The 15,893-nt window shown below is 41.6% G+C and overlaps 1 protein-coding gene across 2 annotated transcripts in view; it reads left to right on the top strand.

Annotated features, from left to right (window-relative positions):
* SHQ1 (SHQ1, H/ACA ribonucleoprotein assembly factor) overlaps positions 1 to 13,831 on the top strand; it is a 105,686-nt gene extending 91,855 nt beyond the window's left edge. Inside the window, exon 11 of one of the 2 annotated variants that reach the window (XM_032149500.2) lies at positions 12,271 to 13,831. In XM_032149500.2, the coding sequence (XP_032005391.1) occupies positions 12,271 to 12,823 (553 nt within the window). In that variant the 3' untranslated portion in view covers positions 12,824 to 13,831. The remainder of the gene's footprint in view (positions 1 to 12,270) is intronic. The other variant, XM_058437164.1, reaches the window with a different exon arrangement.
* Positions 13,832 to 15,893: the final 2,062 nt, after the last annotated feature.

The raw sequence follows: 15,893 nt of genomic DNA, 5'->3' as shown, positions 1-15,893 counted from the left end.
AATTAGCCAGGCGTGGTGGTGCGTGCCTGTAATCCCCACTATTCAGGAGGCTGAGGCAGGAGAATTGCTCGAACCCAGGAGGCAGAGGTTGCAGTGAGCCGAGATTACGCCACTGCACTCCAGCCTGGGTGACAGAGCGAGACTCTGTCTCAAGAAAAGAAAAAATAGAATCAAAATGAAACTGGAGGCAAGAAGGAGCTGCAGGTACATTCTGTCATGTTGAGTGAGTCACACATTTGAATTCTCCGGCAGCCAGTATGGAATGGGAGACCTCGCGAGGTACACAATTCAGGTGAGGTATACAATTCCAAGAGGTTCATGGGGCTGTTATTTAAATCAGCTTTTGGGATCACAGTGAAGCACATTTCAGCAATAGCATTTCTGCTAGGGAGTAGAGAGAAATGTGGCAAATTTATGAGACCCACATTTCCATCTCTGCGAATTTGATCTGGCCTGGCAAAAATGTAAAACAGTTGCAAAGTTGGGGTGAACTGCATTTCTTTCACACAGTTCTTTATGGACATTGTACCTTTCTTAACTATTTGTCACCCTCACCCTTGAATTTCTTAAGTGGAGGTTGGGGTTGAGCCAAATGTTGGCTTCTCTGCATTTGGATAAACCTTATGAGAGCCATTCTTTTCAGTATTTAGCATTGCCATAGCGAGTGTTTTTTTCTAAGTCATTTATTTTTCTCAAAAATGGATGTGTGTGTACTAATGTGTGTGGGCAGATGTATGTATAGGCACGTGTGTGCGCATGTATGTATGTACATGTTTGTGGGCACATGGCACATGTATGTATGTGTGTGGGCACATGTATGTATGTACATGTTTATGTGCAGACTGTACTCAAAAAAATTGCTGGAGCTAGAGCCTGTCTCCTTGCCTTTAGCTCCCCTGCTTTCACCCCTTCTGTGCAGGAGAGTCATTCTGATGGAGGACTTTTTAAACATGTAGCCCACCTGTTTATCGTTTGACAATTAAAGTAAATGATTCTCTATATAATTGTGAACCAGGGGAAACTTATGTGAGTTCACACATAATTAACATAAAAAGTAAGAACTGTTCTGCTTGAGGTCTTTAGAGTTGTCTTTCTGTCATAATAAGACATCTTTGGTCCTCCATGGCTCAAAGAAGGTGCCACATTATTTTCTTATTTTACCAGTAGGGATAATAATAGTACCTATTTCACAGGGTTGCTGTAAGTACTTCATGAGTTTACCATGTGAAATACTTAGAAAGCCTGCACAGAGTTATTGCACAGGAAGTGCAAGCCTTTTGTATTAACGGATACTGTCAAGGAAACTTTGTCCTTTTGCATAGCATCCAAGAGGTGCTTGAGTCTTTATTATCGCTGTTTGCCATAGTGATTTGACTATATTACTCAAATACATCTAAAAATTTTATTCCTTGGCCCAGCGCAGTAGCTTATGTCTATAATCTCAGCACTTTGGGAGGCTGAGGCGGGAGGGTCACTTGAGCCCAGGAGTTTGAGGGGCTCAATGGACAATGTAGCAAGACCCTGTCACTACAAAAAATTTATAAATTAGCCAGGTGTGGTGGTGTGTGCTTCTAATCCTGGCTACTCTGTAGGCTGAAGTGGGAGGATTGCTTGAACACAGTACATTGAGGCTGCAGTGAGTTGTGATTGAGCCACTGCACTCCAGCCTGGGTGATGGAACAAGATTCCATCCCTAAAAGAATAAAAAAAAAAAAAAAGTAAAAATAAAAATTTTATTTCCCCCACCTTCTTGGGATCTGTAGTCTAATGTGTCAGATATATATTAATGCGTTCATGAATATTTGTATTCTCTACTACAGCACTAAGGACTAGAGTTCATAAGCCTTTTTGAAAAGTGGCATAGTTGTTGAATCGTTGGAATCGTCTTGAGAGCTTTTATCAATCTAATTATAAGAAACCTACAATTGGCTTTTCATAAAAGGATATGAAGGTCTATTTTGTGATTTTTAAAACTTTGATATATTTTGTAATATTTCAAGAAGACAGAGTTATTTTCTGCCAGGGACTTTTGAAAAGTGGTCACTGTCATTTCCTTAAGGAATGATTTGATGCTGATTATTTTCTAGCTCCACATTGTATTTTTCCTAAGCTTAGTACATCACAGTCAAGCTGACTTCTCCATAGGAATTAAGTAGCATTGAAGTTTTCAACAGTCTTTTTCAAAGATTAAATAATTTATATTACTCTTGTAACAACTACCCTGTAAGCAGCTGAAAGAGAGCAGGTGAGAGAGTAGAGCCCTTTAAGCTTGGAACTTTGGGATTAATATCTTGTTGCAACTCTTCCAATTTAAGTCACACAAACTTTCAAGCTGCATCAAAGTAGCCAGTCATGTCAACTGCATTTATAAAGTGGAAGAATTGGAGTAGATGACTTCTGTGCCCCGTTAAAGAATGAAATTTCAGTGGATCTCGCTAGTACAGCCACCTATATGTGTCATGCAGGAAGTCCTTTCTGAATATTCATTGAGTTTCTGCACTTAGAAAGTTACAAAGAAACGCGATGGTAGTCATAACTCAAAAATATTCACTAATGAGCAAGCCCCTTAATAAATTTCATCTGCATTCTAGTATATCATTTCCTTCCCATCATCTTTCCCATCCATCTTGCCAGTATTTTTGTTGTTTGACTTGTTGATCATTGATATTGTACAGTGCAAATAAATTGCAAGTCAACCAAAAGATCAAGGATTTCATGAAAACATTGGAAGTGATATGGGGGATGTGCTTGAACCACATGGAACCACTCACCATAGTAAACAATTGAAGAAGAAAACTCTACAATAATAGTGAAATTAGTGGAAAGTCCTTATTTTGAATATTAAAGGATTGATTAAAGGATTGATTTGAGCATCACATGATTGAGAGGCCCTTGAGGAAACTGATGATACCCTTGATTTTTTTCTGTAAGAATTACCTTCTCTGATTCTGCTACAAAAAGACCAACATGAAGTGATGAATGTTAGATGGTGCTGTAATATAATTTTGTTAGAACAATTACAAATACAATTAATATTTGGTTCATTCTTTGCTGTTTTTGAAAATTAGTACATGGTTGCAGTTTTAACCTACGTATTGTTAACATTGTTAAATATTTCATCAATTTATTTTTGTAGTTTGTAGTTTTGTTTCCAGGTGAAGTGTTTGGTTTTTGCTGTTGTGTTTTTGACACAGAGTCTCCCTCTGTTGCCGAGGCTGGAGTGTAGTGCTGCAGTCTGTGCTCACTACAACCTCCGCCTCCCAGGTACAAGTGATTCTCCTTCCTTAGCCTCCTGAGTAGCTGGGATGACAGGCGCCTGCCGCCACACCCAACTAATTTTTATATTTTTAGTAAAGACAGGATTTCACCATGTTGGCCAGGCTGGTCTTGAACTCCTCACCTCAAGTGATCTGCCCACCTTGGCCTCCCAAAGTGCTGGGATTACAGGTGTGAGCCACTGCCTCCAGCCTCAAGGTGAAGTTTTAACCTTATCATCATTATTTACTATTAAATTTTGGTCTCCATTTTAAGTTGATTTACTTTTTTCTGATCTATTATCCTCTATTAATGAGCATCTCCACTATTTATTTCAGCTCTACAGGGTGTACCGTGTTATAGTGATGCCCTGTGATGTCCCTCCAAAATTCATGTCCTTGCAGAACCTCACAATGTGACCTTATTTGGAAATAGAGTTATTGCAGATGTAATTAGTGAAGATGAGGTCATGCTAGAGTAGGGTGGGCCTTTAATCCACTATGACTGGTGACCTCATAAGAAAAGAAGAGACACTAAGACACATACACAGTGAAGGATGGCCATGTGAAGTCACAAACACATAGGGAGAACACCCTGAACAACAGAGGCAGAGCTTGGAGTGATGCATTTACAAACCAAGGAACTCCAAGGATTGCCAGCAACACCAGAAGCTAAGAGAAGGGCATGGAAGGGATTCTGCCCTGAGAAGGAACCAACCCTGCTGACTCCTTAATTCTGGACTATTAATAGTAGCCTTGGCCAGGTGCGGTGGCTCACGCCTATAATCCCAGCTCTTTGGAAGGCTGAGGCAGGCGGATCACGAGGTCGAGAATTCGAGACCAGCCTGGCCAACATAGTGAAACCCCGTCTCTACCAAAATACAAAAATTAGCCGGGTGTGGTGGTGTGTGCCTGTAATCCCAGCTACTCAGAAGGCTGAGGCAGGAGAATTGCTTGAACCCAGGAGGTGGAGGTTGCAATGAGCCGAGATCGTGCCATTGCATTCCAGCTTGGGCAATAGAATGAAACTCCATCTCGAAAAAAAAAAAAAAAAAAAAAAGAAAAAATAGTAGCCTCAGGAGCTGTGAAAAATAAATTTACTTATTTTGTTTGCTGCTACCAGTTTTTGGTGGTTTGTTACGGCAGCCATAGGAAACGAATACAGGGAGTTTTCAGAAAATGATTCTGCTGATCCATGGACTAGATGATGTTTCTCGGAGCCTATGCCCACAAAATGGCATAAAAGCCAGTTGAAATTTGTGTGAGAAGTTGTTTTATTGGCCCAAACTAGATATGGTTTAAATAACTCTTTATCTTGCAGCCTTCCTTGTATTAAGTTAGTCGTTTCTTGTTCGTAGAGAGTCGTTTCTTGTTTTTGTTAATGGCTGCGCTAGAAGTGCTTTTCACTGTTACAGAATAAGAAGAGACAGCTCCGGGTTCCTCTGTGCATCCATTGGTATTTGTTTTCTTTGGTGGCTCTCAGATTCAAGATAGGAATTTCACCAGCAACTTCTACTTAAAGCCAGTGCATTACCTTTAGATCAGGCTACATATGTGTGTTTTGGGCCAAGGAACCTAAAGTATGGAACTGGTTATTTTCAATAGAGAGGATTTATGACATGTCATTATCATAAATGCCCTTTTTAAAAATTTAACTTTTAAGTTCAGGAACACGTGCAGGTTTGTTATATAGGTAAACTTGTGTCATGGGAGTTTGATGTACAGATTATTTTCACCACCCAGGTATTAAACCTAGTACTCATTAGTTGTTTTTCCTGATCATCTCCCTCTACCTACCCTCCATCCTGTGATAGGCCCTGGTGTGTGTTGTTCCCCTCTGTGTGTCCATGTTTTCTTACCATTTAGCTACCACTTACAAGTGACAACATGAGGTAATTGGTTTTCTGTTCCTGCATTAGTTTGCTAAGGAAAATGGCCTCCAGCTCCATCCATGTTGCTACAAAGGACATGATCCTTTTCCTTTTATGGCTGCATGGTATTCCATGGTGTATATACCACATTTTCTTTATCCAGTCTACCATTGATGTGCAGTAAATGCCCTTCAGAAAGAAAGTTGAAGCCAGGCTCAGTGGCACGTACCCATAGTTCCACCTACTTGGGAAGCTGAGGCAGGAGGGCTGCTGAGGCCAGTAGTTCAACACTGTATTGTGGTATTACTGCTCCTTTGACTACTGGTCTCCAGCCTGGGCAACGCAGTGAGACCTCATCTCTTAAAAAAAAAAAAAAAAAAAAGGAAAGGAAGAGAAGAAATTTGATCTACTGTTTGGTCCCAGATAGAACCTGAGATTGTGTGTGTGGTATGCTATGAAATTAAAAGGCCAGGTTAGCCGGTAAGCATCCAGTTTGAACTGTCTGGAATTGCCTCACTGGAGTGTTGTCCTCTGTGATCAGTTGTGGGCTCTAGTCTCAGTATGTCATGCCTGGCAGGCTTCTAGGTTTGGGCAGAGGAAATGAAACCTAGTCGGTTACTCTGAGATTTATAGTAGACCTGCTATTGCAGGAAGTGGTGAAAAGTTGATTGATAGTTTGAAACAAAACTCTACAGCAAAAAAAACAGGATGTATGCTTTCCATTTATACCCAGTTCCCCTGCCCCTACATTTCAGGTTCCTTTTGCATTTTGTTTTGGTTGCTTCATAAGGCTGCAGAGGCTTTCCCCCTCCTAAATACAGTCACCAAATGTAAAATAATTGAGGAAATTTTGTATCAGCTTAGCTATAGTAAAGGCATGTACTTTCTGCTGTTGCAATTACTCTTTCGTGGTGGTTACACGTAGCATAATTTGTCTGCAGTCTTTAAAGAGAAATTCTCCAAATAGGATATTATTTCACATATGCAAAAAGAATGAAAGGTCTTTTTTAAGTTACATTGTAGGATTACATTTCCAGTAACTTTCTAAGAAAAATCTATTTTGAGTGTGGTTTTATTAAAATATGACAGTGGTGGTATCCAGTTGTCTCTTTTAAATGCAGCGTCTCTTCATTCTATAATAAATACATTCTTAACAGGTAGGTGATCCTCACTTAGATATAAAACATATACCATAACTAGCCAGGCATGGTGGCTTACTCCTGTAATCCCCAGCACTTTGAGAGACCAAGGCGGGTGGATCACTGTGAGGTCAGGAGTTTGGGACCAGCCTGGCCAACATGGCAAAACCCCGTCTCTACTAAAAATAACAAAAAATAGCTGGGCGTGGTGGCGCATGCCTTGTAATCCCAGCTACTCGGGAGGCTGATGCAGGAGAATCACTTGAACCAGGGAGGTGGAGGTTGCAGTGAGCTGAGATCGCTCCACTGCACTCCACACTCCAGACTGGAAGGCAGAGTGAGACTCTGTCTCAAGAAAAACCTAACCAGACAAACAAAAACCATATACTATAACTAGTAACTCAGCCTATGTGTTTGTTGAGAGTATCAAAATGTACCATGCCCAGGGCTGCCGCTCACGCCTGTAATCACAGCACTCTGGGAAGCCAAGGTGGGAGAATCACTTGAGCCCAGGAGTTCAAGACCGGCCTGGGCAACACAGGGAGAACCTGTCTTTACAAAAAATTTAAAAATTAGCTGGGTGTGGTGGCATGTGCCTGTAGTCTCAGCTACTCAGGAGGCTGAGGTGGGAGGATCACTTTTGCCCAGGAGGTCAAAGCTACAGGGAGCCCTGATTGCACCACTGCACTCCAGAGCCCAGGCAATAGAGTGAGAACCTGTCTCTAAATAGATAAACAAATAGTACCTGATGTTTGTAAGAGTGGTTATCTAATAATGCCATTTGACCAAGCTTTTGGACATGAACTAGCCTAGTCAGTTTTGAGTATGACAGAAAAAAACCACTACCTACCTTAAGTGAGCTGCTTTCTGAAAAGGTAAGTCTGTTACAAAAGTAGATTGTAGAATTGACAAGGAGTGGCAGATTAGAACCAACTCTAATTGTACTAGTGGTTGAGAAAACAAAACAGCTACTCTTTCATGGCTTAATTTTTTTTCCCTACAGGAATAATTTCCCTTTTTGTGCACAGTGATTGCTAGGTTATCTGTGCTAAGTAATTGAATAAAAACAAACCCAACTTTCATTCCTCAGACTATTGGGGCACGTTCTACACCAATGCTATTTTGAAATTTTAATCAGTTTTTATCCTAGCATTCTTTAAGAATGGGAGAGAGTTCAGAATGTTTCTTCTATTAAAGTTTCTTTCAGAACTTTAATGTTAATTTAAGAAGCTAGCTAGCTTGAGGTAGTAAAGGTGGGATAATAAAATAGAAATGAAGCTTGGTGAAGGATCAAAAATGAATCTACCTATCTGTCTGTCTGTCTATCTGTCATCCATCCATCCATCTACCCATCCATCCATGTATCCATCTATCCATCCATCTATCCATCTATCTATCCATCCATCCATCAACTTATTGTAAACCTGGTAATTTTAAACATAATATAATGCTGAACTGAAGGATAAAAGTTCGCGGCCGGGCGCGGTGGCTCAAGCCTGTAATCCCAGCACTTTGGGAGGCCGAGGCGGGCGGATCACGACGTCAGGAGATCGAGATCGTCCTGGCTAACACGGTGAAACCCCGTCTCTACTAAAAATACAAAAAAATTAGCTGGGCGTGGTGGTGGGCGTCTGCAGTCCCAGCTACTCAAGAGGCTGAGGCAGGAGAATGGCGTGAACCCGGGAGACAGAGCTTGCAGTGAGCAGAGATTGTGCCACTGCACTCCAGCCTGGGGTGACAGAGTGAGACTCCATCTCAAAAAAAAAAAAAATAGTTCGCATCAGTTGGTTACAGGCAGGAGTTCCTGTTTGGGCCCCTGGACTCAGCTTTACCACTTTTCTGCCTGTTACAGTCGTTACTTTTAGTCCCCCTGTGTGTGGGGTATGCTTTCTGAGAAGAGCCAGGATTCTAGGGAAGGAGTTTTGGAATTCCACATTTCTACTGTTGTAAAAGACAGGACACAATATCGGTATAGTAGACAATAACAAAGATCCAAATAATATCAACTTGAGAATTGGCATGTTTAATATATTCAGCAATATTCACAAAAATGATTTGAATTTTACCCTTGTTTTCTAAACCTCCATAGATGATGCTTTTATGTATACTTCATTTAACATTGTTAAGCTAAATATATTAGTCACAGTTCCTTTGGAGGATTCTGGGCTTTGTGCAAGTCATAACTTGCTCAGTTGGAAGATGCTGAGTGGAGCTCAAATTAGGAAGAAGTAAAGAATGTGGCCTTAAGAAAGGACACTTTGGCCAGGTGCGGTGGCTCATGCCTGTAATCCCAGCACTTTGGGAGGCCTAGGCGGGCAGATCACCTGAGGTCGGAAGTTCAAGACCAGCCTGACCGACGTGGAAAAACGCTGTCTCTACTAAAAATATAAAATTAGTCGGGCATGGTGGCACATGTCTGTAATCCCAGCTACTCGGGAGGCGGAGGCAAGAGAATCTCTTGAACCCAGGAAATGGAGGTTGTGGTGAGCTGAGATTGTGCCATTGCACTCCAGCCTGGGCAACAAGAGTGACACTCTGTCTCAAAAAAAAAAAAAAAAAAAAGAAAAAGAAAAAGAAAAAAAGAACACTTTGCAGAGCCTGTATATTCATGGAAGGCCCTTTGGTGGAACTGAAAGAGGGCTGGAGTTCTGAGGCTTTGGTTTCCAGTCGTGACCGCCCCTTGTTGGCTGAGTGAACCTCAGCGGCTCTCCTACCCCTGCAAGCTCTAGTTTCCTCATCTGTAATGTAGGGATAACAGTGGCACTGATTCACAAGGTGGTTAATGGAGCAAGTGCAGTGATGTTAGTGGAACATCATCCTTTGTATATTGTTGAGAAGTATTTGTCATGACAATTAAAATGAGATACATAGTAAAGTAAAAGCTTTTATTTTATATTTTTTATTTCTAGTATTAGAGTTAGAGGCAGTATCCAGTTTCCCAAATTTTATTACTCTTTATTTCTTAAGCTGTGTGTCACTGCCCAGAGAGAACTCCCTTTCATGGAGAAACAGAGTGGGGTACTAGTTCTTAGACTGACTGAACTTTGCAGCAGCTCAGACTGAATCCTTTACCACTGGTAGTCAAGGTTTCAAAATATATGGTGGACATTATCTACAACTGTCTTGGGTATAAATGCATATTATGTTGCAGCTGTCATATTCCATAACTATGCTTTTAAAAATGCCTCAGACTGATGACAGATTAGGCAGGGATTATAATGCTTTGGTGAATCATTAACTGACTCTAGTGGATCTCACCTTGGTTTTCCTCTTTACCCTAAACCCCTCCCTTTCTCTAAGCGCTCTGCAAGTTCTGGCACTGAAACCCAGGGTTAAGAGAAAGCTACCCATTAACGATGGTGACCACCCTTGTCCCACTCACTGCACTGTGCCTCCCGCTCACCCTTGGGTACTGCAGTTGTGCTTCTGTGGCCTGATTACACATGTGAAGAGGCAGCAGGGGTTGTGGGGGGTGGGGGGCAATCCCTGCACAATCTCATTATTGTGCTGAGTATTTTGAGAAATACCATTTCAGGTACACGCGGGCACCCAGCTTAAAATACCATCTTTGTTCAGTATTTCCCATTGTACCATCAGCTCCACTGAAATGAAGCCTCATTTTCCTAATTTTATGGGATGGACTACACTTTTACCAATGAATTTATCTTGTAAACTCACCCTCACCCAGTTTGTCTTAAAGCCACTCAATGTTTTGTACGTTCATTTAATCTTTGGAGTCAGGGAAACATAGAAACCATGTCAGCATGTTTACCGCTTTCACTCACTGCCACCTTTCTTCAGTTGTCACATCAGATTTCCCCTTAAGAATAGTAGTCATCTGTGGAGAATGCCAGTTTGTGTCATGTTGGTTCTTTTAGAAACAAAAAAGAACTAAATGCATCCAAGTTAATAATGGAAAAGTTTATTTACTCGATACAATGTAATATTATAAATCTAGCAGGTAATTTAGAGGAAAAGAATCTTCGGCTGGGCGTGGTGGCTCACGCCTGTAATTCCAGCACTTTGGGAGGCCGAGGTGGGTGGATCACGAGGTCAGGAGATCAAGACCATCCTGGCCAACATGGTGAAACCTCGTCTCTACTAAAAATACAAAAAAAATTAGTTGGGCGTGGTGACTCATGCCTGTAATCCCAGCACTTTGGGACGCCGAGGCGGGCAGATCACGAGGTCAGGAGATCAAGACCATCCTGGCCAACATGGTGAAACCCTGTCTCTACTAAAAATATAAAAAAATTAGCTGGGCATGGTGGTACGTGCATGTAGTCCCAGCTTCTCGGAAGGCTGAGGCAGGAGAATCGCTTGAACCTGGGAGGCGGAGGTTGCAGTGAGCCGAGATCACACCACTGCACTCCAGCCTGGTGACACAGTGAGACTCTGTCTCAAAAAAAAAAAAAAAAAAAACTTCTGAAATAATGTGAAATGGTTTTCTCATAAAATGAAAAAGCACTCCATGTTGCTGATATTGCTTTTCCTCCTTGTACATTTTAAGACTGTGAACATTTATATAGGTTTTAAAAATAAAACAGTAGGCAGTGAAAAGCCTCCATCACACCATCATCCTGTGTCATCCCCCATATTTCCAGTTCCCACCTTATCTCCTTTACGGAAGTTACTGTTTTCTGTGACTTTGGAGAGTTTATTAAGAAGTATAAAAGCAAATAGAAACATCTGTTTTGATATCTTTCCTGTTATTTTCCCTTTTTATATATATATGTAGCATATACATATGGTGAGCCTTTTGTGTTGTTAAGCAGTAAGTCCGGATTGGCCCATGGAGAGCTTCATTCGTTGTACAGCTGTAGGGTATTCCTTTGTATGGATATGCCATAACTTATTTCATCAGTCAACCAGTCTTATAACAAGGACATTTGGTTGTTTCCCATTTTTAGGTATTAAAAAACGATGTCATAGTAAATAACCTCAGACCTATGTCATGTAGCGTGTGTACTGCATGTGTTTAATTTTCAGACATGGGGCTTGCTGGGTCCAGGGTATATACATTTTCCATTTTGAAAGTTATTGCCAAGTTCTCTTTCATGGGGGTTGTAGCTGTTTAATCTCCCTCCATCAGTATATGAAAGTGCCTTTTCTCCTGCAGTCTTGCTAACAGAATAGTATCAAATGTTTGGGTATTTGCCAATAAAAAATATATCTCACATATGACTTTAATTTGTATTTTCTTATTTGACTGGAGTTGAACATCTAATATATTTAAGAGTTACTTATATTTCCTTTTGTGAAAATTGTCTGCTTGTATCTTCTGTCCATTTTTCTGTTGGATTGTTATATATCCATTATTAGGAACTCTGTTAGGAGAATTAGGCTTTATTAGTGTATGTGCATATATATATATACATGCGCTTATTATAGATCTATTACCCAGAAGAAATGGATATTTTCCTTTTTCTTTTTGAGATGGAGTCTCGCTATGTTGCCTAGCTGGAGTGCAGTGGTGTGATCTTGGTTCACTGCAACCTCCACCTCCTGAATTCAAGTGATTCTCCTGCCTCAGCACCCCCAGGTAGCTGGGATTACAGGTGCCTGCCACTGTGCCCGGCTAATTTTTTGTATTTTTAGTAGAGACAGGGTTTCACCATGTTGGCCAGGCTGGTCTTGAACTCCTGACCTCAGGTGATCCACCCGCCTCAGCCTCCCAAAGTGCTGGGGTTACAGGTGTGAGCCACTGTGCCTGGCCAAGAAATTGATTTTATCTAGTTGAATTTATCAGTCTTTTCTTTTGTGGCTTCTGAATTTTGAGTCATAGTTAGAAAAGCCTACCTCCTTCTTAGGGTCATAAAAGAAATCTGTTTCCCTGTAATACTTTTAATAGCTTCATTTTTTACGTAAATATCTTGGATCTGTTATGGTATATATCCTGGTGTGCCATTTAAAATGTGGATTCAACTTTATGTTTTTGGAAGCTGTATACCCTGTTATCCCCAGGCCAATTAATAAATTAATCTTTCTTCTTAAAATGTTTTCAAGATCCAAAAAGTTGGCAGCTCTTGCAGAAGCCTTAAAGGAAGTCTCCCTTACAAAGGCCCAGCTGGGATTAGAACTGGAAGAACTAGAAGCAGCAGCACTGCTTGTCCAGGAGGAAGAAACTGCATTAAAAGCAGCCCATTCAGTTTCTGGGCAGCAGACACTTTGCTCCAGCTCTGGGGCAAGTGATTCGGAGGACTCAGACAGCACCGTGTCATCTGGAAACGAAGACTCAGACTCAGATTCAGAACAAGATGAACTCAAAGATAGTCCATCTGAGACAGTCAATTCTTTGCAAGGTCCCTTTCTTGAAGAAAGCAGTGCCCTTCTTATTGTTGATGGTGGAGTACGCAGAAACACAGCCATCCAGGAGTCTGATGCCAGTCAGGGAAAGCCACTTGCCTCTTCCCGGCCTCTTGGAGTGTCTGGGCCTCTGATAGAGGAGCTTGGGGAACAACTGAAGACTACGGTTCAGGTTTCTGAACCCAAGGGCACCACTGCTGTAAACCACAGCAATATGCAGAAGAGAGACGGCTATCAGACACCGAATAATTGACTCTTAGGTGGTTTTATTCATTGTTGAGAAATACGGTAGATCTGGTTTCATTTACCGAATGAGAATTCCTCATTTTCACTTTGTAATTTTTCTTAGTATATAGTCAGCCTACTGTATTTGTGTGTTCTACATCTGTGGATTCAACCAACTGCAGATCAAAAATATTTAAGAAAAAATCACATCTGTACCAAACATGTACAGACTTTTTTTCTTGTTATTATTCTCTAAATAATACAGTATGACAACTATTTCCACAGCATTTACATTGTATTGGGTAATATAAGTAATCTAGTGATGATTTAAAGTGTACAGGAGGATGCGGGTAGGTTATATGCAAATACTGCACCATTTTTTATCAGGGACTTGAGCATCTGAGGATTTTGGTATCCTCAGGAGTCCTGGAACCAACCCCCCACAGATACGGGGACAACTGTAATACATTGTTTTTCAATCAGTGAATGTTTATACCTTTTGTTTTCCTTGCTGCGACTGTGAAGATAAAGTTCAAAAGTTTTTTTACCAAAGTGTAGCTAGTATTTCAAGCTGAAAATAATAGTTCTACTGCCAGTGTCTCCAGAATGTAGAGCCCATCAATATTTTTATTTTAGGAGGTGTACTTGACACCCGATAAACTGCACGTATTGAAAGTGTACAATGTGTTGGCGTATGTATACCCTGCGTAAAACTGTCACCGCAATTGAAGTGAGGAGCGGACCCATCATTCCCAAGTGCCCTTGTGCCCTGTTATTAGTTTGCATGTCCTAGAATTCTATTTAAATTGAATCATACAATATATATCCCTTTTTTGGTCAGGCTTATTTTAGTCAGTATAGTTATTTTGAGATTCATCCATGTGGTAGCATGTGTCAAGAGTTTTTGTTTTTATGTTTTTCATTGCTGAGTACTACTTCATTGAATAGATTTGTTCACTGACCTATCGATGGACACCTGGGTTGTTTCCAGTTTGGGGCTGTTATAAATAAAGCTGTTATGAACATTTGTATACAAGTCTTCATGTGGACATATGCTTTCATTTCTCTTAGGCAAATACCTGAGAGTGGAATGACCGAGCCATATGGTAGGTATGTGTTTAATGTTTTAAGAAAACGCTGAACGGTTCTCCAGCATGGCCGTACCATTTTACATTCCCACCAAAAGTGATAGTTTTTGAGAGTTCCAGTCTTCCACATGCTTGTTATCGATATGGTCAGTCTCTTAAACTATGTATAGTGGTATTTTGTTGTGGAAGTGTCTGTTCAAATCTGCCTGTGTGTGTGTGTGCACACGTGCGTGTGTGTTTGGACAGGGTCTTATGCTGTCTCCCAGAGTGGAGTGCAGTGGTGCAATCTCTGCTTACTGCAGCCTCACCTTCCCAGGTTCAAGCAATCTCGCACCTCCTCCTGACCACAGGCTTGCTCCACCACACCCAGCTAATTTTTGTAGTTTTTATAGAGATGGGGTTTCGCCATGTTGCCCAGGCTGGGATGTGATTTTTTAGAGTTCTTTTTGTTTGGTTGGTTTTGTTCTGTGTGTGTTTTTTTTTTTGAGTTGGAATCTCACTTTGTCACCCAGGCTGGCGTGCAGTGGCGTGATCTCAGCTCACTGCAACATCAGCCTTCCAGGCTGAAGCGATTCTCATGCCTCAGCCCCCCAAGTACCTAGGACTGCAGATGTGCGTCACCGTGCCGGGCTAATTTTTGTATTTTTGGTAGAGACGGGGTTTTGCCATGTTGCCCAGACTGGTCTTGAACTCCTGAGCTCAAGCAATCTGTCCACCTCGGTCTCCCAAAGTGCTGGGATTACAGGCATGAGTGACCACGCCCGGCAGTTTGAGAGTTCTTTATAAATTCTGGATACAAGTCCTCATAATGAGTCTTTTTTTTTTTTTTTGCATGCCTCATAGTCTTTGATTGGATGCCACACTTCGTGAATTTTACCTTCTTAGGTGCTAGATATGCATTCTTATGTATACTCTTGATCTTTGTTTAGGGATGCAGTCCAGTGACATGGAAGTAGTTTGATCCTTATGGGTCTTGCTTTGTAATTTGTTAGGCAGGTCTGGAGCGGTACTCAGTCTAGGGCAAATTATTCCCCAGTGCTGATATTCCTGAGTGCTCCACCATGCCTTATGAATTATGTTTTTCAGCCTGGCTGATTGAACTCACACTGTTCACCGTGTGCCTTGTGTGCGTACTGAGGACTGTTCTCTCTAAGTGTGTGTGTGTTTTTTTTTTCCTTGAGACAGTCTCGTTCTGCCACTCAGGCTGGAGTGCAGTAATGCGATCTCAGGTCACTGCAACCTCTGCCTCCCGGGTTCAAGTGATTCTCCTGCCTCAGCCTCCCGAATACCTGGGATTACAGGCATGCATCACCACACCTGGCTAATTTTTTGTATTTTTAGTAGAGATGGGTTTTCGCCATGTTGGACAGGCTGGTCTCGAACTCCTGACCTCAGGTGATCCACCCGCCTGAGACTCCCAAAGTGCTGGGATTACAGGCATGAGCCACCGCACCCAGCCCCCCCAATCATTTCAGATGGTTCTAGAAGAGGGCTCTCCTCTCTCTCTGCAGATATCCAGGGTTCTCTGTGCAGCTCTCTCCTCTCTGGAACTCTGTCCTGCAAATGTTAGCTGCCTTGGTCACCCCAAGTCCTCAGCCCTGTCTTTGAACTCCAGAACCCCCTGGGTTCTGCCTGGATTGTCCTTCCCTGCATAGCATGAAAAGTCCTTCAAGGCAGTAGATCTCACCTTGTTTTCTGTCTCTCAGGATCACTGTCTTTCATTGCCTGAAGTTCAGAGTTTGGAAAGCCATGGTTTTGTGTATTGCTCCCATTTCTCTGTTTTGGTTATGTCTGACCGGAGAGTAAATCTGGTCCCTGTTAATCCATTGGGATTGGAAGTGTAATTCTCCATTAATAGTTTAAATATGGGTTTTCTCACTTGAGTTTAAGCTGCTGGGGAGATAGGGTCTTGTTAACACTGAATCATCAGTGTCCATATTCTCAAGCACTCCATAAATATTTGTTGAATGAATGAACAAATAAGATAAACCAAGTTGCTTTGAGGAGGAA

This window comes from Hylobates moloch, unplaced genomic scaffold (assembly GCF_009828535.3).
Source record: "Hylobates moloch isolate HMO894 unplaced genomic scaffold, HMol_V3 SCAFFOLD_4, whole genome shotgun sequence".
In the NCBI taxonomy this organism is placed as follows: Eukaryota; Metazoa; Chordata; class Mammalia; order Primates; family Hylobatidae; genus Hylobates; species Hylobates moloch.
Note: the sequence above shows the minus strand (reverse complement) of the source record. Positions and strands in the feature narration are given on the sequence as shown.